Raw genomic sequence first — 20,035 nt, forward strand, 5'->3', positions numbered from 1 at the left:
GTCCGACTGAAACCTGATGAACCCCCGAGTTGTCAACTGGGGCCAAGCCAGGAGGGCATTGAGAACTGCTCTCAATTCCAGAATGTTTATTGGCAGGAGACTCTCCTCCTGACTTCATTGTCCCTGAGCCTTCAGAGAATTCCAGACGGCACCCCAACCTAGAAGGCTGGCGTCTGTTGTTACAATTGTCCAGTCTGGTCTGCTGAATGGCATCCCCCTGGACAGATGTGGCCGAGAAAGCCACCATAGAAGAGAATTTCTGGTCTCTTGATCCAGATTCAGAGAAGGGGATAAGTCTGAGTAATCCCCATTCCACTGACTTAGCATGCACAGTTGCAGTGGTCTGAGGTGTAAGCGTGCAAAGGGTACTATGTCCATTGCCGCTACCATTAAGCCGATTACCTCCATGCATTGAGCCACTGACGGGTGTTGAATGGAATGAAGGGTGCGGCAAGCACTTTGAAGTCTTGTTAGCCTGTCCTCTGTCAGGTAAATCTTCATTTCTACAGAATCTATAAGAGTCCCCAGGAAGGGAACTCTTGTGAGTGGAACGAGTGAACTTTTCTTTTCGTTCACCTTCCATCCATGTGACCTTAGAAATGCCAGCACTAACTCTGTATGAGACTTGGCAGTTTGAAAGCTTGAAGCTTGTATCAGAATGTCGTCTAGGTATGGAGCTACCGAGATTCCCCGCGGTCTTAGTACCGCCAGAAGAGCACCCAGAACCTTTGTGAAGATTCTTGGAGCTGTAGCCAATCCGAATGGAAGAGCCACAAACTGGTAATGCCTGTCTAGGAAGGCAAACCTTAGGTACCGATAATGATCTTTGTGAATCGGTATGTGAAGGTAAGCATCTTTTAAATCTACAGTGGTCATGTACTGACCCTCTTGGATCATAGGTAAAATTGTCCGAATAGTCTCCATCTTGAACGATGGAACTCTTAGGAATTTGTTTAGGATCTTTAAGTCCAGGATTGGTCTGAAAGTTCCCTCTTTTTTGGGAACCACAAACAGATTTGAGTAAAACCCCTGTCCCTGTTCCGATCGTGGAACTGGATGGATTACTCCCATTAACAAGAGCTCTTGTACGCAGCGTAGAAACGCCTCTTTCTTTGTCTGGATTGTTGACAATCTTGACAGATGAAATCTCTCTCTTGGAGGAGAGTATTTGAAGTCCAGAAGGTATCCCTGAGATATTATCTCTAGCGCCCAGGGATCCTGAACATCTCTTGCCCAAGCCTGGGCGAAGAGAGAAAGTCTGCCCCCCACTAGATCCGATCCCGGATCGGGGGCCCTCAATTCATGCTGTTTTAGGGGCAGCAGCAGGTTTCCTAGTCTGCTTGCCCTTGTTCCAGGACTGGTTAGGTTTCCAGCCTTGTCTGTAGCGAGCAACAGCTCCTTCCTGTTTTGGTGCAGAGGAAGTTGATGCTGCTCCTGCTTTGAAATTACGAAAGGAACGAAAATTAGACTGTCTAGTCTTGGCTTTGTCCTGAGGCAGGGCATGGCCTTTACCTCCTGTAATGTCAGCGATAATCTCTTTCAACCCGGGCCCGAATAAGGTCTGCCCTTTGAAAGGTATATTAAGCAATTTAGACTTAGAAGTAACATCAGCTGACCAGGATTTTAGCCACAGCGCCCTGCGTGCCTGAATGGCGAATCCTGAATTCTTCGCCGTAAGTTTAGTAAGATGTACTACGGCCTCCGAAATGAATGAATTAGCTAGTTTAAGGACTCTAAGCCTGTCCGTAATGTCGTCCAGAGTAGCTGAACCAATGTTCTCTTCCAGAGACTCAATCCAGAATGCCGCTGCAGCCGTGATCGGCGCAATGCATGCAAGGGGTTGCAATATAAAACCTTGTTGAACAAACATTTTCTTAAGGTAACCCTCTAACTTTTTATCCATTGGATCTGAAAAAGCACAGCTATCCTCCACCGGGATAGTGGTACGCTTAGCTAAGGTAGAAACTGCTCCCTCCACCTTAGGGACCGTTTGCCATAAGTCCCTTGTGGTGGCGTCTATTGGAAACATTTTTCTAAATATCGGAGGGGGTGAGAACGGCACACCGGGTCTATCCCATTCCTTAGTAACAATTTCAGTAAGTCTCTTAGGTATAGGAAAAACCTCAGTACTCGTCGGTACCGCAAAATATTTATCCAACCTACACATTTTCTCTGGTATTGCAACTGTGTTACAATCATTCAGAGCCGCTAACACCTCCCCTAGTAATACACGGAGGTTTTCCAGTTTAAATTTAAAATTTGAAATATCTGAATCCAGTCTGTTTGGATCAGAACCGTCACCCACAGAATGAAGTTCTCCGTCCTCATGTTCTGCCACCTGTGACGCAGTGTCTGACATGGCCCTAATATTATCAGCGCACTCTGTTCTCACCCCAGAGTGATCACGCTTACCTCTTAGTTCTGGTAATTTAGCCAAAACCTCAGTCATAACAGTAGCCATATCCTGTAATGTGATTTGTAATGGCCGCCCAGATGTACTCGGCGCTACAATATCACGCACCTCCCTCTGAGCGGGAGATGTAGGTACTGACACGTGAGGCGAGTTAGTCGGCATAACTCTCCCCTCGTTGTTTGGTGAAATTTGTTCAATTTGTACAGATTGACTTTTATTTAAAGTAGCATCAATACAGTTAGTACATAAATTTCTATTGGGCTCCACTTTGGCATTGCAACAAATGACACAGGTATCATCCTCTGAATCAGACATGTTTAACACACTAGCAAATAAACTTGCAACTTGGAAATACAATTCAATTAGAATAATATTAAAACGTACTGTGCCTTTAAGAAGCACAGAAGATCTATGACAGTTGAAAATTAATAAATTGAAACAGTTATAGCCTCAATCCTTGTAAACAACACAACTTTAGCAAAGGTTTAATCCCATTAGCAAAGATAAATTCTGAAAGCAGGAAACAAATTACAGAATAAACGTTTTTTATCTCAGTCAAACTATAATTCTCACAGCTCTGCTGAGAGAAATTACCTCCCTCAAAATAAGTTTTGAAGACCCCTGAGCTCTGTAGAGATGAACAGGATCATGCAGGGAATACAATGAGTTGCTGACTGAAATATTTGATGCATAGTAAAAGCGCCAAAAAACGGCCCCTCCCCCTCACACACAGCAGTGAGGGAGAACAGAAACTGTCAGAAAAACAGATTAAGCAACTGCCAAGTGGAAAAATAGTGCCCAAACATTTATTCACACAGTACCTCAGCAAATGAAAACGATTTTACATTCCAGCAAAAACGTTAAACATAATCTCTAGTTATTAAACAGCTTTATGTATTTCTTACAGTGTAATTCTAGTGAAGTACCATTCCCCAGAATACTGAAGTGTAAAGTATACATACATGACATTATATCGGTATGGCAGGATTTTCTCATCAATTCCATTGTCAGAAAATAAAAACTGCTACATACCTCTATGCAGATTCATCTGCCCGCTGTCCCCTGATCTGAAGTTTACCTCACTCCTCAGATGGCCGAGAACAGCAATATGATCTTAACTACTCCGGCTAAAATCATAGCAAAACTCTGGTAGATTCTTCTTCAAACTCTGCCAGAGAGGTAATAACACACTCCGGTGCTATTTTAAAATAACAAACTTTTGATTGAAGATATAAAACTAAGTATAATCACCATAGTCCTCTCACACATCCTATCTAGTCGTTGGGTGCAAGAGAATGACTGGGAGTGACGTAGAGGGGAGGAGCTATATGCAGCTCTGCTGGGTGAATCCTCTTGCACTTCCTGTTGGGGAGGAGTAATATCCCAGAAGTAATGATGACCCGTGGACTGATCACACTTAACAGAAGAAAAGTCCGCACCAAGAATGACGCAATAAAATGAAGCATTTTCAGCCCCCGCAAGCCTAACAGCCCACAGGAAAAAAGTCAAATTTTAAGGTAAGAAAAAATTGATTTATTCATATGCATTATCCCAAATATGAAACTGACTGTCTGAAATAAGGAACGTTGAACATCCTGAGTCAAGGCAAATAAATGTTTGAATACATATATTTAGAACTTTATAAAAAAGTGCCCAACCATAGCTTAGAGTGTCACAGAAAATAAGACTTACTTACCCCAGGACACTCATCTGCCTGTAGTAGAAAAGCCAAACCAGTACTGAAACGAAAATCAGTAGAGGTAATGGTATATATAAGAGTATATCGTCGATCTGAAAAGGGAGGTAAGAGATGAATCTCTACGACCGATAACAGAGAACCCATGAAATAGACCCCGTAGAAGGAGATCATTGAATTCAAATAGGCAATGCTCTCCTCACATCCCTCTGACATTCACTGCACGCTGAGAGGAAAACCGGGCTCCAACCTGCTGCGGAGCGCATATCAACGTAGAATCAAGCACAAACTTACTTCACCACCTCCATAGGAGGCAAAGTTTGTAAAACTGATTTGTGGGTGTGGTGAGGGGTGTATTTATAGGCATTTTGAGGTTTGGGAAACTTTGCCCCTCCTGGTAGGAATGTATATCCCATACGTCACTAGCTCATGGACTCTTGCTAATTACATGAAAGAAAGGAATAAACAAAACACCATGCTTGTCCCATTCCTTAGAAATTATTTCTGTGACTAGGATGGGAACTGGAAAAACTTTAGCTGACTAACTTACATTTGAGTTTGAACACAATATCCAAATGCTTTAAAATCTTGTCCTCAGCAGGTTAAGGGTCCTCAAAACTTCATTAAACTAAGTGATTTTTTTTTAATCTGAGGGAAAATCAGTAAAGCCACCCTGAGTAGTTTACAATGGCGGCAGACAAACTAGGGAAACAGTAGCAGTTGTAAACAGACTGTAAAACAGAACTTGGACAAGTACTGCAAAGTTCAGCAGGAGGAAATACAGTAACCAATTTGCAAAGCATGCATTTTTTAGAAAAACAAAATCTGTTGACCTACCCTCTAACGCAGTCTAACGACTTTTGTAAGGCAAGGGCTACCTCTAATTTTATTCCAAGTGACGTGGTCACCTAACAAAATAAATTATGCTTACCTGATAATTTCATTTTCTTCCGTGGGAAAGAGTCCAGAACCGCATTCATTACTTGCAGGAAATAAGAACCTGGCCACCAGGAGGAGGCAAAGACACACCAGTAAAAGGCTTAAATACTCCTCCCACCTCCCCTATCCCCCAGTCATTCTGCCGAGGAAACAAAAAAATCAGTGGAAGAAATGTCAAGGTGAAATGGTGCCAGAAGACTATACACGAAAAACACCTCAAAAAACATGCGGGGGGCTGTGGACTCTCTCCCAAAGAAAAAATTAAATCAGGTAAGTATAATTTATGTTTTTCTTCCTAATGGGAAAGAGTCCACAGCCACATTCATTACTTGTGGGAAAAGTATACCCAAGCCAAAGAGGACACTGAATGCCAAGAACGGGAGGGTAAGAGGCAGCCCAATCTGAGGGCACCAGGACTGAACCACATCCCATAAATAAAAAAAGTCCTGCTTCATCCAAAAGCAGGGAGCAAAAACAAAGAAAAAAGGGCCCCAAGGACACAAACCACACCCCAAAGCTGGGTAAAACCCAACAGGACTCAAAGCGCACTATCGCCCAAAAGCAGATTCCATACACATGCCCCCATAAGGGAACCCTGACCAACAACTCCCCAAAGGAAGAAGCAAGGTAGAGGGATAACTAACCCGAAACCTGTCTTCCAAAAGACAGATCAAACTAGCTCGGGAGACTCCAGAAAGCCTCACTAGATGCCAGAAACATGACAAGTCGGAGACCGAAAGAGAACAAAAAGATCGAGAAACAGGAAACCGCACAGACGACTAAGTAGCACGCTATAGTGCAGCCACAGATAAAGGGTAAAAAAACAACCTTGTCCAGCTCCCCAGCTGGAGGGAACCAAGGAGTTCAGAGGCGCCTCCCTACGAGAACCACGCAGCTCGGGAGAAAAGGAACCAGCAAAAACCATGTTCCTAGACAAAAATAGAAGCCAACCCCCCCCCCCCTCCCCCGGACACAAAACTCGACACAGGAGTCAAATGAACCCAAAACGAGGCAGCCCCCAAAGGAGCAGAGACTACCCGAGGTAGCAATCTCAGAGCCCCACAACAGATACTGGTGGGGAAGATATGAGGACAAAGTGACCCTTACCAATGCACTACACAGGAATGCTGATGCAAGGTCAGAGAATCAGAACAGCGGACCCCAAAGGAAGTCCAGAACACATTCCCTCACAGAAAACAAAGGACCCAAGCAGCCATAAGAAGGGGACCAGGCTCTCTAAATTTAGAAAAAGAAGAACCCTTTTCCAGACGCAACCCGATACCAGAGGGAAAAACCAGGACAAGCATAGACAGAGCTATACCAACACCACCCGGAACCCCAGCCCAATCCCAGATTCATTAATAGACCTGAAGAAGAGGACCCCAACCGAAATTCCGGTCAGACATTCCTCACCCGAGGAAGGAACCCGAAAAAAACTGAGACTCTAGCAAAACCCTAAGAAAAGGACCGCGAAAAAACGTAGAACGGATCTCAAGGCGAAAGAACCCACAACACAGAGCTAAACTCCGCGACATCAAGAAACTGGGGTCCCACGTCGGCACCCAATCCTAAGAGGGTGGATAAAATTCTGGAAAAAAAAACAGAACCGAAACAAGGCAAACCCAATAACAGCAGTGAAAAAGGCGACCAGGCTCCCGCTTGGCAAGTCACAGGCTAGCCACCCCACAGCACCGCTGCCGGATCACAGAGAATGCAGGCATGATCGCATACCAATCAAACGCTCAATGGCTAATCCACGAAGAGGATCCATTAAAAGCAGAACGAAACGAGGACCAAAGACCCTAGGAGTCTAAACTACCCAAAGTGTAGCAAGAAGACCAAAAAAACAGCCCTAGCAGAGAAGGCCTCGCCCCCTGAAAGGAGACCCAGAGCAACGCGGCAAAAGCCACTGCCCAAGCCCCGGGAATAGAGTGGCACGCCCAATCTCTTCCGGTATGCAAACTCGAAGGTCAGGATGTATAGTGTAGTTTGTAAAAACAAAACACTCAAGGTCCCGCTGGACCCGCCAGGTGCAACAGGCATCACTGACAACTCAACAGAGTGCACACAAACTCCGGACCCAACAGTCTGCGAACAACTTCCAAGGAAGTAATAAAAAGCAAGTCCATCCCAGAAAAATCCGAAGGAATAATCAAATAAAAAAATATCCTAACTGGATGAAAGAAAATAAGGCAGCCCGAAGGCATCTGGAAAAAAAAAATCTCTGGGAAAGGACCCGAGCGTCTGACAGGAGACTATCAACATCACCAATAGTCTAGCTCAAAGCACCATTCCAGGACACATTCCCCGACTGATAGAGGAGAGGGTACCCCAATAAGTTGAAAAGACGACTGAGTAGGACGCGCAGCTGCGCGATCCGATAACGAAAGGTGAAACCGAGGAATAATCACCCCCGGAGGAAACTGAATAGACCCACCCGAAGTCTGGCCACCCGGGATAAATCGGGCAAGAACACAACCACGCAGAAACCTCCGGTTCCTCCAGGCGAACCAGCGCCATCAATATATTGAAGTGGAAATGACCCGCCATCTCCAGGGGAGACAAACCACCCTGTGCGGAGGGAGAATTAACATTAAGGTTACGCGCAAATGTAGAGGAAGGGTGCTGTTGGGAATCCGCCGCTTGAGGGACAGAGCCCCCAGAGACTGATGGCTCAATAGGCCCCTGGTTCCCCAAGTTTGAGGAACCAGGCACACGAAGAAGGCACAAGAGACAGGACTGAAACTTGCGTCAGTGGGGCCGAAGCACCTTCCTCACAAGAGGAAGAATCGGAATCAGAAACAACGACCGTGTCAGCTTCAGAATCCTCCATGGATAAAACCAAAGAGAAAAATAGGACTATATAAAAAAAAAAACAGCAACTGACACCAACAATGGCTGGGGCACCTCCTATGACCAGATCCAAACGAAGCAGAAAGTCGTCGTAGCAAAAGTTCAGGAATGCGGAAGCGTAAAAACCCAGCGTAACAACGCCTGATCATAAGGTGAACCGTAAAGTCCAAAAAAGTGTGCTAGAAAAAAGGCGGCAACTAGGCCCCACTAAATCCTCCAAGCAATTCTCCCACTATACAAAGCAGGGAGATCACATAAAAACATGATTAAGGAACCCCACCACCCTGTTCACAAATCCCCCCCCCCAAGGAGGGAATTATCCCATGATTCCCAGATCCGTACAGAGGAGTCTCACTGAGACCCATACCTATCTGTCACATATAACATTCATATTGATAAAATGAAACGATCTTACCGGAATCTACGCTGTGGAACAGGAACACGGCCCTTCAAGTGTGACGGATAGTAGCGTCTCCTCTGTCATTGATTTGAGAGAAGACAGCAGGTAGCAAAGCGAAGGATCGGCAACATGAAGTGCTAGAGGAGCAGTTAATACGAGTCGGGATGGTGTTGCAGAGAATTCCCACTGCATCTCCTGACTCCAACATTCGCCCAGGCCCTCAGTGAGAGACTAACAGGACTACTTAAAATTCCTGTCCCATTGCAGAGTACTACCCTCCATGAGAGAGACACTTTACATAAAAAATAAAACTTCTGACACTTCTCTGCCAACCTCCTGGGACGAAAGGCAAATAATGACTGAGGGATAGGGGAGGCGAGAGGAATATTTGAGCCTTTGGCTGGTGTGTCTTTGCCTCCTCCTGGTGGCCAGGTTCTTATTTCCCACAAGTAATGAATGCAGCTGTGAACTCTTTCCCATTAGGAAGAATCTAAACCAGCAGAGGCAGTTCCTGTCAGCTCAATTGTAAAACGCAAAATCAAATTAACATGTGCAAGAACTTACAAGTACTGAAAATGTCAATCAAGAAATGAAGAAAAGAAGCTATGAAGCACAGTAGAAAATGTATCACAAAATGTGCATTTACACTTAAGTACACCTCTCCAAACTAAATGTGTATAAACAATATGCTATGTATATATATTGTGGCAAAGTTATAATAAGTCTGACCAAAAAAATTGTATAATTTTAATTTTTCACATGATAAATTAACATAGTGCCTTACCCGCACTGCTAGTATAGGGCTCTTACCTCTCCAAGACGACCTGGAAAGATGAGGGACTCCTGCTGTGCACAGAAGAACGTAAGCGTAATTAAAAGCATAGACAGAGAGCACTCCAAAACTTCATGGAGAGGGAAAAGTCTTAACCCTCTCCCTTCCGGCAGAACTGCGATCTGCTTCCGCATCTCTGCAGGACTCCAGTATCATCATAGCGTTCCCAGTGCAGTCTACGTGGAGCACTAAGAATGCCAGCCGCCATGAAAGCAGGACAATTTAAAGGAGCCGTTACCCCTTACATGACACCTTGAGTAAATCACACACACTGGAAATAAAACAAGTACACAAATCCAAGAATACATTGGTATGGGGTAAATTATTAAATAAGGTATACCGTACTATTGCAAAATGCCAACCCCCCCTTTTGTGCACAGACTACCCTGTGCACAAACAGTCTGCACAGTAAATTTAATGTGTGTACCCTGCTGCTGTGCCTGGCTATGAGGCACTTAACATAACACACTTACTGATAGCCTGTGGGCTGTGTAAGATGTGGGTACTTATCCCACGACTGCTCACTCCACTGTTTTTACCCAGATGTAGTCCAGAGGGTACAGTTGAGAGCCCATCCCCCACTGTGACTGACAGAGGATATACTGAGTACTTCTGCATAGCTAGACAGAAGGACAATAAAGGAACAATCCCAGCGACACCTGAGGCAAGCTTGTGACCACGACATGTGCAAAAAGATTTACATTGCACAGCCAGTACTCTCCAATGTCCCTCTCTTCAAAGTCTTATCTTATGAGGGAAATCATTTCTCTATAAATTTTAAATCCGAAGCAACTCAATCTTCGCCTGCTCCTTGACTAGGTAAATACTGGGAGGTTCAGGGAAGTAGGAGGGATATTAAAGCTCTTGATGTAGGGTGTCTCTGCCTCCTACTGGTGGCCAAGTGATGAATTCCCAAAAGTAAATGTTGACTCTCACCATCTTAAGAAAGCAATTTATGCATCCAGTATTTTACAGTTCAAGTAGATCAAACACAAGCATTTTTTTTTTTTATTTTTTTTTTTTTACTATTAATAAATCGCTCAATGCACACTTGAAATGCACAAAAACACAATGTCAAAGTTTCAGGTTCTTTAGTTTTATGTATATCAAAGTTGGTACAAAGAACTGACTAACCATGAAGAGATCAAATCCATATCTTTTTTTTCTCAGAAATGGATGCACACCGCATGGTTTCTATCTCAGAGCCTTGTGATCCTGTTATTTGTGCATACATTGTGTGTCTGTTGGTCTGTCAAGCACATCGATCAGAAGCTGAATATGCGCCTGAACTCAGCACTATAGCTACGCAAATAGCATTGATTTTGAAATTAAACAAAACAAAGGGATATGGAACTCAAAAAATTTCTTTAGCGATTCAGACAGAACAGACAATTCTAACTAAAAGTTTCAAAATTACTTCTATTACCAAATTTGCTTCATTCACATGGTATTCTTTGTTGAAGAGATACCTAGGTAGGTGTCTGGAGCATTACATTGCAGGAAATAGTGCTGCCATCAAGTGCTCTAGCAAACGGATAACAGTGTTCAAGACACGTGCGCACACACTCATAAGCTTACATCCCTGCTTTTTAACAAAAAATACCAAAAGAAGGAAGAACATTTAATAGAAGTAAATTAAATCTGAATAATGAAAACAGAATTTATGTTTACCTGATAAATTTCTTTCTCCAACGGTGTGTCCGGTCCACGGCGTCATCCTTACTTGTGGGATATTCTCTTCCCCAACAGGAAATGGCAAAGAGCCCAGCAAAGCTGGTCACATGATCCCTCCTAGGCTCCGCCTACCCCAGTCATTCGACCGACGTTAAGGAGGAATATTTGCATAGGAGAAACCATATGGTACCGTGGTGACTGTAGTTAAAGAAAATAAATTATCAGACCTGATTAAAAAACCAGGGCGGGCCGTGGACCGGACACACCGTTGGATAAAGAAATTTATCAGGTAAACATAAATTCTGTTTTCTCCAACATAGGTGTGTCCGGTCCACGGCGTCATCCTTACTTGTGGGAACCAATACCAAAGCTTTAGGACACGGATGAAGGGAGGGAGCAAATCAGGTCACCAAAATGGAAGGCACCACGGCTTGCAAAACCTTTCTCCCAAAAATAGCCTCAGAAGAAGCAAAAGTATCAAACTTGTAAAATTTGGTAAAAGTGTGCAGTGAAGACCAAGTCGCTGCCCTACATATCTGATCAACAGAAGCCTCGTTCTTGAAGGCCCATGTGGAAGCCACAGCCCTAGTGGAATGAGCCGTGATTCTTTCGGGAGGCTGCCGTCCGGCAGTCTCGTAAGCCAATCTGATGATGCTTTTAATCCAAAAAGAGAGAGAGGTAGAAGTTGCTTTTTGACCTCTCCTTTTACCTGAATAAACAACAAACAAGGAAGATGTTTGTCTAAAATCCTTTGTAGCATCTAAATAGAATTTTAGAGCGCGAACAACATCCAAATTGTGCAACAAACGTTCCTTCTTTGAAACTGGTTTTGGACACAGAGAAGGTACGATAATCTCCTGGTTAATGTTTTTGTTAGAAACAACTTTTGGAAGAAAACCAGGTTTAGTACGTAAAACCACCTTATCTGCATGGAACACCAGATAAGGAGGAGAACACTGCAGAGCAGATAATTCTGAGACTCTTCTGGCAGAAGAAATCGCAACTAAAAACAAAACTTTCCAAGATAATAACTTAATATCAACGGAATGTAAGGGTTCAAACGGAACCCCCTGAAGAACTGAAAGAACTAAATTGAGACTCCAAGGAGGAGTCAAAGGTTTGTAAACAGGCTTGATTCTAACCAGAGCCTGAACAAAGGCTTGAACATCTGGCACAGCTGCCAGCTTTTTGTGAAGTAATACCGACAAGGCAGAAATCTGTCCCTTCAGGGAACTAGCAGATAATCCTTTTTCCAATCCTTCTTGAAGGAAGGATAGAATCCTAGGAATCTTAACCTTGTCCCAAGGGAATCCTTTAGATTCACACCAACAGATATATTTTTTCCAAATTTTGTGGTAAATTTTTCTAGTTACAGGCTTTCTGGCCTGAACAAGAGTATCGATAACAGAATCTGAGAATCCTCGCTTCGATAAAATCAAGCGTTCAATCTCCAAGCAGTCAGCTGGAGTGAAACCAGATTCGGATGTTCGAACGGACCCTGAACAAGAAGGTCTCGTCTCAAAGGTAGCTTCCAAGGTGGAGCCGATAACATATTCACCAGATCTGCATACCAAGTCCTGCGTGGCCACGCAGGAGCTGTCAAGATCACCGACGCCCTCTCCTGATTGATCCTGGCTACCAGCCTGGGGATGAGAGGAAATGGCGGGAACACATAAGCTAGTTTGAAGGTCCAAGGTGCTACTAGTGCATCCACTAGAGCCGCCTTGGGATCCCTGGATCTGGCCCCGTAGCAAGGAACTTTGAAGTTCTGACGAGAGGCCATCAGATCCATGTCTGGAATGCCCCACAGGTGAGTGACTTGGGCAAAGATTTCCGGATGGAGTTCCCACTCCCCCGGATGCAATGTCTGACGACTCAGAAAATCCGCTTCCCAATTTTCCACACCTGGGATGTGGATAGCAGACAGGTGGCAGGAGTGAGACTCCGCCCATAGAATGATTTTGGTCACTTCTTCCATCGCTAGGGAACTCCTTGTTCCCCCCTGATGGTTGATGTACGCAACAGTTGTCATGTTGTCTGATTGAAACCGTATGAACTTGGTCCTCGCTAGCCGAGGCCAGGCCTTGAGAGCATTGAATATCGCTCTCAGTTCCAGAATATTTATCGGTAGAAGAGATTCTTCCCGAGACCAAAGACCCTGAGCTTTCAGGGATCCCCAGACCGCGCCCCAGCCCATCAGACTGGCGTCGGTCGTGACAATGACCCACTCTGGTCTGCGGAACGTCATCCCTTGAGACAGATTGTCCAGGGACAGCCACCAACGGAGTGAGTCTCTGGTCTTCTGATTTACTTGTATCTTCGGAGACAAGTCTGTATAGTCCCCATTCCACTGACTGAGCATGCACAGTTGTAATGGTCTTAGATGAATGCGCGCAAAAGGAACTATGTCCATCGCCGCTACCATCAACCCGATCACTTCCATGCACTGAGCTATGGAAGGAAGAGGAACGGAATGAAGTATCCGACAAGAGTCTAGAAGTTTTGTTTTTCTGGCCTCTGTTAGAAAGATCCTCATTTCTAAAGAGTCTATAATTGTTCCCAAGAAGGGAACCCTTGTTGACGGGGATAGAGAACTCTTTTCCACGTTCACTTTCCAGCCGTGAGATCTGAGAAAGGCCAGGACAATGTCCGTGTGAGCCTTTGCTTGAGGAAGGGACGACGCTTGAATCAGAATGTCGTCCAGGTAAGGTACTACTGCAATGCCCCTTGGTCTTAGCACCGCTAGAAGGGAGCCTAGTACCTTTGTGAAAATCCTTGGAGCAGTGGCTAATCCGAAAGGAAGCGCCACGAACTGGTAATGTTTGTCCAGGAATGCAAACCTTAGGAACCGATGATGTTCCTTGTGGATAGGAATATGTAGATACGCATCCTTTAAATCCACCGTGGTCATGAATTGACCCTCCTGGATGGAAGGAAGAATAGTTCGAATGGTTTCCATCTTGAAAGATGGAACCTTGAGAAACTTGTTTAAGATCTTGAGATCTAAAATTGGTCTGAACGTTCCCTCTTTTTTGGGAACTATGAACAGATTGGAGTAGAACCCCATCCCTTGTTCTCTTAGTGGAACAGGATGAATCACTCCCATTTTTAACAGGTCTTCTACACAATGTAAGAACGCCTGTCTTTTTATGTGGTCTGAAGACAACTGAGACCTGTGGAACCTCCCCCTTGGGGGAAGTCCCTTGAATTCCAGAAGATAACCCTGGGAGACTATTTCTAGCGCCCAAGGATCCAGAACATCTCTTGCCCAAGCCTGAGCGAAGAGAGAGAGTCTGCCCCCCACCAGATCCGGTCCCGGATCGGGGGCCAATATTTCATGCTGTCTTGGTAGCAGTGGCAGGCTTCTTGGCCTGCTTTCCCTTGTTCCAGCCTTGCATTGGTCTCCAAGCTGGCTTGGCTTGAGAAGTATTACCCTCTTGCTTAGAGGACGTAGCACTTTGGGCTGGTCCGTTTTTACGAAAGGGACGAAAATTGGGTCTATTTTTCGCCTTGAAAGGCCGATCCTGAGGAAGGGCGTGGCCCTTACCCCCAGTGATATCCGAGATAATCTCTTTCAAGTCAGGGCCAAACAGCGTTTTCCCCTTGAAAGGAATGTTTAGTAGCTTGTTCTTGGAAGACGCGTCAGCCGACCAAGATTTCAACCAAAGCGCTCTGCGCGCCACAATAGCAAACCCAGAATTCTTAGCCGCTAACCTAGCCAATTGCAAAGTGGCGTCTAGGGTGAAAGAATTAGCCAATTTGAGAGCATTGATTCTGTCCATAATCTCCTCATAAGGGGGAGAATCACTATCGAGCGCCTTTATCAGTTCATCAAACCAGAAACATGCGGCTGTAGTGACAGGGACAATGCATGAAATTGGTTGTAGAAGGTAACCCTGCTGAACAAACATCTTTTTAAGCAAACCTTCTAATTTTTTATCCATAGGATCTTTGAAAGCACAACTGTCCTCTATGGGTATAGTGGTGCGTTTGTTTAAAGTAGAAACCGCTCCCTCGACCTTGGGGACTGTCTGCCATAAGTCCTTTCTGGGGTCGACCATAGGAAACAATTTTTTAAATATGGGGGGAGGGACGAAAGGAATACCGGGCCTTTCCCATTCTTTATTAACAATGTCCGCCACCCGCTTGGGTATAGGAAAAGCTTCTGGGAGCTCCGGCACCTCAAGGAACTTGTCCATTTTACATAGTTTCTCTGGGATGACCAACTTTTCACAATCATCCAGAGTGGATAATACCTCCTTAAGCAGAATGCGGAGATGTTCCAACTTAAATTTAAATGCAATTACATCAGGTTCAGCCTGTTGAGAAATGTTCCCTGAATCAGTAATTTCTCCCTCAGACAAAACCTCCCTGGCCCCCTCAGATTGGGTTAGGGGCCCTTCAGAGATATTAATATCAGCGTCGTCATGCTCTTCAGTAACTAAAACAGAGCAGCCACGCTTACGCTGACAAGGGTTCATTTTGGCTAAAATGTTTTTGACAGAATTATCCATTACAGCCGTTAATTGTTGCATAGTAAGCAGTATTGGCGCGCTAGATGTACTAGGGGCCTCCTGAGTGGGCAAGACTCGTGTAGACGAAGGAGGGAATGATGCAGTACCATGCTTACTCCCCTCACTTGAGGAATCATCTTGGGCATCATTGTCATTATCACATAAATCACATTTATTTAAATGAACAGGAATTCTGGCTTCCCCACATTCAGAACACAGTCTATCTGGTAGTTCAGACATGTTAAACAGGCATAAACTTGATAATAAAGTACAAAAAACGTTTTAAAATAAAACCGTTACTGTCACCTTAAATTTTAAACTGAACACACTTTATTACTGCAATTGCGAAAAAACATGAAGGAATTGTACAAAATTCACCAAATTTTCACCACAGTGTCTTAAAGCCTTAAAAGTATTGCACACCAAATTTGGAAGCTTTAACCCTTAAAAAAACGGAACCGGAGCCGTTTTAACACTTTAACCCCTTTACAGTCCCTGGTATCTGCTTTGCTGAGACCCAACCAAGCCCAAAGGGGAATACGATACCAAATGACGCCTTCAGAAAGTCTTTTCTAAGAATCAGAGCTCCTCTCACATGCGACTGCATGCCATGCCTCTCAAAAACAAGTGCGCCACACCGGCGCGAAAATGAGGCTCTGCTTATGCTTTGGGAAAGCCCCAGAGAAATAAGGTGTCTAATACAATGCCTGCCGATATTATAATATCAATAAACCCAGATAAAATGATTCCTCAAAGCTAAATATGTTTTAAAACTGAATCGATTTAGCCCAGAAAAGTCTACAATCTTAATAAGCCCTTGTGAAGCCCTTATTAACCATCGTAATAAACATGGCTTACCGGATCCCATAGGGAAAAATGACAGCTTCCAGCATTACATCGTCTTGTTAGAATGTGTCATACCTCAAGCAGCAAGAGACTGCACACTGTTCCCCCAACTGAAGTTAATAGCTCTCAACAGTCCTGTGTGGAACAGCCATGGATTTTAGTTACGGTGCTAAAATCATTTTCCTCATACAAACAGAAATCTTCATCTCTTTTCTGTTTCTGAGTAAATAGTACATACCAGCACTATTTTAAAATAACAAACTCTTGATTGAATAATAAAAACTACAGTTAAACACTAAAAAACTCTAAGCCATCTCCGTGGAGATGTTGCCTGTACAACGGCAAAGAGAATGACTGGGGTAGGCGGAGCCTAGGAGGGATCATGTGACCAGCTTTGCTGGGCTCTTTGCCATTTCCTGTTGGGGAAGAGAATATCCCACAAGTAAGGATGACGCCGTGGACCGGACACACCTATGTTGGAGAAAGAAACATTTTAGGATTTATGTCCCTTTAAGTTGATTATAAAAGCATGAGAGTGTTATATAAATCCAACATAGTGTACATTGTACTAGAATGTCGTAATGGAATTATTTTTGTCAACTCGTTTTGGCAAAATTGCTTCTTGACAAAGAATCCAATTTGTTGTTTGCTTTTATTACCAAATCATTCTTGGACTCTCTGCTTCTGGTTTTAAAATCATGCTAGGGAACTCAATGGCTGTGTATTTAGAATCACTATCTTGATAAAAAATAAATAACCACATCATCATAAAGTTTGGGGCACCCAAGACACCCATTGGTGCCCTCCACTTACCTAACCAACCAATGCATGCTGCTTCCAGCCACATTTCTAATACAGCCCGGTTTGGCTGGATTCTATCTATGCCACACTGTTGGAAACTACAAGTCCCAAAAGGCCCCCCAATGGGAGAGAGGTCTCATGAAAGGATGTTGGAGATTTGCAAAGGAGAGGCTGAAGTATTTGCACAAAGGTGGTACGTCTGCCTGGGACCAAGTGAGTTATAGAAACTCTGGGTTGGGTAGAGTGCTGAGTCACCTGCAGTATCGGTCTCTGTAACTCATTATAGAGTTCATGGTAAAGAGTTAATACCAGATAATTTGTCATGGATTAATATAAACAGTGTATGGGGCAGAGTGCTATTGTGTATTTTGATATAGGCACTGCAAAAATATGAAGGTTAATACACAAGAAGGGCTATGACTAAATGCAACTGTTCAGGGGTTAAAACACTGTGCTGTGAAAACAGAATTATCAGTTAATTAACATGCAAAGTCTATTGGTAAAAAAGCAGCTACCGAAATCTCTAATTGAAGCAAAAGGCAACAGTGTTTAAAAAAATTGGAGTGAACAACCAAGATTATGTTATTGTGTACAGTAAACGGAAATTCTCTTTGTACTTTGAGCATCCACAAAATCAGCATACCTTCAGTCTTCCCATTTTTCAGCATATGAACTAGTCCAGAGTTTTCCATCTCAACTATTGTCTTCATGTGCTTGGAAATAAGCTCCCTCTCCACAACTTTAACAATGGGCTCCTCTGTTGACTTGTCTAAACAATGCATCACTCTCTCAATTTCTTCATTTATTCTAGCCTCTACTTTCTTTATATACACTGATGCACTATTTTCAGCTAAAAACTTCTGGCTTTCCATCTGTGGGGGGAAAAAAAAAAGTTCATTATTTGTCTCAAACTCACTCAGAAGTAAAATATTCTCCTGTTCCAAGTATATGAAAATTTAAAATAAAAAAAGTCAAAATAAATTACAAACTAATAATTTAGAGATGGAGCTAGCAATGCTAACTGGATTGGCGGCATCTCATACCCTAGCAATTACTGTTGGGAATATCACTCCTGGCCAGCAGGAGGAGGGAAAGAGCACCACAGCAAAGCTGTTATGTATCACTTCCCCTCCCACAACCCACAGTCATTCAACCGAAGGAAAAGGAGATAAAGGAAATAGCACAAGGTGCAGAGGTGCCTGAGGTTTATACAAAAAAAAAAACTGGAAACAGGGAGGGCCGTGAACTCACCGTTTCAAGATATAAATAAATTTATCAGGTAAGCATGAATTTCGTTTTCTTTCTTAAGACACGGTGGGTCCACGGAATCATCAATTACTGTTGGGAATCAATACCCAAGCTAGAGGACACAGATGATTAGGGAGGGCAAGACAGGTAACCTAAACAGAAGGCACCACTGCGTGAAGAACCTTTCTCGCAAAAGAAGCCTCAGCCGAGGCAAAAGTATCAAATTTATACAATTTAGAAAAACTATGCAAATAAGACCAAGTCACAGCCTTACACATCTGTTCTACAGAGGCCTCATTCTTGAAGGCCCAAGAAGAAGGCCCCCACCCTAGTGGAATGAGCTGTAATTCTCTCAGGAGGCTGCTGTCCAGCAGTCTCATAAGTCATACGAATAACACTTCTCAACCAGAGGGAAAGAGAAGTAGCAGTAGCTTTCTGGCCTTTACATTTACCAGAAAAGCAAACAACCAATGCAGAAGACTCACGAAAATCCTTCATAGCCTGCAGATAGAATTTTAAGAGCCCGCACAACGTCTAAGTTGTGAAACAAACGTTATTTATGAGAAGAAGGATTAGGACAAAGAGAGGGAACAACAATTTCTGTCCGAAACAACCTTAGGAAGAAAATCAAACTTGGTACCGAGAACTGCCTTATCTGCATGAAATATGAGATAAGGAGAATCACACTGCAATGCTGAGAGTTCAGAAACCCTCAGAGCAGAAGAAATAGCAGCAAGAAACAAAACCTTCCAAGATAACTTAATATCTATGGAATGCATAGGTCCAAAAGGAGCCTGTAGCAAAACTTTAACAACAAAGTTAAGACTCCAAGGTGGAACAGCCGATTTAAATACAGGTCTGATTCTGTCCAGGGCCTGACAAAAAGATTGCACATTTGGCACATCCGCGTGTGTGTGGATATTAGGGGAAAGCGTGCACGCAGTGCCCCACTACCGTAAATTGTGCAGTTGAGTTTCCCGCATGTGGTGAAATTCGCAGAGGTCAGTGGGATCGGGTGCAATGAACCAGGTTCGCCCTGGGAGAGCCACCTTAAGTGATCATGGCTAAGACCCCTCTGCCAGCTAAATATGATAGACAAAACCAGGCTAGGCCGTCCTGGAGAAAGACTAAAACCCCTAGGGATCCTGGCCCTACTTCCAAGAGTAGTCCTGGGATTCACAACCATCAGGGAATTTACACCATACCCTATGGGAAAAGACACCAGAAATAGGCTGCAAGCCTGAATCATGGTCACAAAGACCAATACAAAAAAACAATGCTCAGACAGAACTAAGCATTCAATTTACAAGCAGAAATCTCCAGAGAAAAACAAAAGTTGGATGAAAGAATGGACCCTGAACTAGAAAGGTCCTTCCTCAGGAACAACCACCAAGGTGGAAGAATTACATTTACGTTGGGTCTGAATACCAGATCCTGTAAAGCTAGGTAGGAACTATTCAAAATACTGATGCTCACTCCTATTTGATACGAGCAATGACTTGTGGAAGGAGAGCAAACTGAGGAACAGGGATCTCAGACTGACAATCCCAGTAACTGTCAGGGAATTTAACAGAACCTGCTCATTTCCAGACCACTAACATAACTCGGAAGCTTGGCGTACTGCCATCTCCAACTCCAGCACCCCCCATTTAAGGTTTAGCCTGGAGAACACCTCCGGGAGAAGCACCTACTCCCCGGGATGAAAAATCTGACTACTCAAAAAGTCTGCTCCCGGTATGCACTCCTGAAATGAGAATAGTGGAAAACCATGATGCGATTGTTCGTCCACCAAACTCCAGGTTCCTCCCAGGTGTTTAAT

General features: G+C 43.9%; 1 protein-coding gene and 1 non-coding gene across 2 annotated transcripts in view; both read right to left on the reverse strand.

Moving 5' to 3' along the window:
• CUL3 (cullin 3) overlaps positions 1-20,035 on the reverse strand; it is a 483,186-nt gene that overhangs the window by 55,942 nt on the left and 407,209 nt on the right. The window contains exon 5 of the mRNA XM_053709974.1: positions 17,612-17,840. Within this exon, the coding sequence (XP_053565949.1) occupies positions 17,612-17,840 (229 nt within the window). The remainder of the gene's footprint in view (positions 1-17,611; positions 17,841-20,035) is intronic.
• LOC128658506 (U1 spliceosomal RNA) lies at positions 19,139-19,306 on the reverse strand. The gene has a single exon (XR_008402197.1). It is a non-coding gene; the product is annotated as a U1 spliceosomal RNA (small nuclear RNA).

This window comes from Bombina bombina, chromosome 4, assembly GCF_027579735.1.
Source record: "Bombina bombina isolate aBomBom1 chromosome 4, aBomBom1.pri, whole genome shotgun sequence".
NCBI classification, from domain to species: Eukaryota; Metazoa; Chordata; class Amphibia; order Anura; family Bombinatoridae; genus Bombina; species Bombina bombina.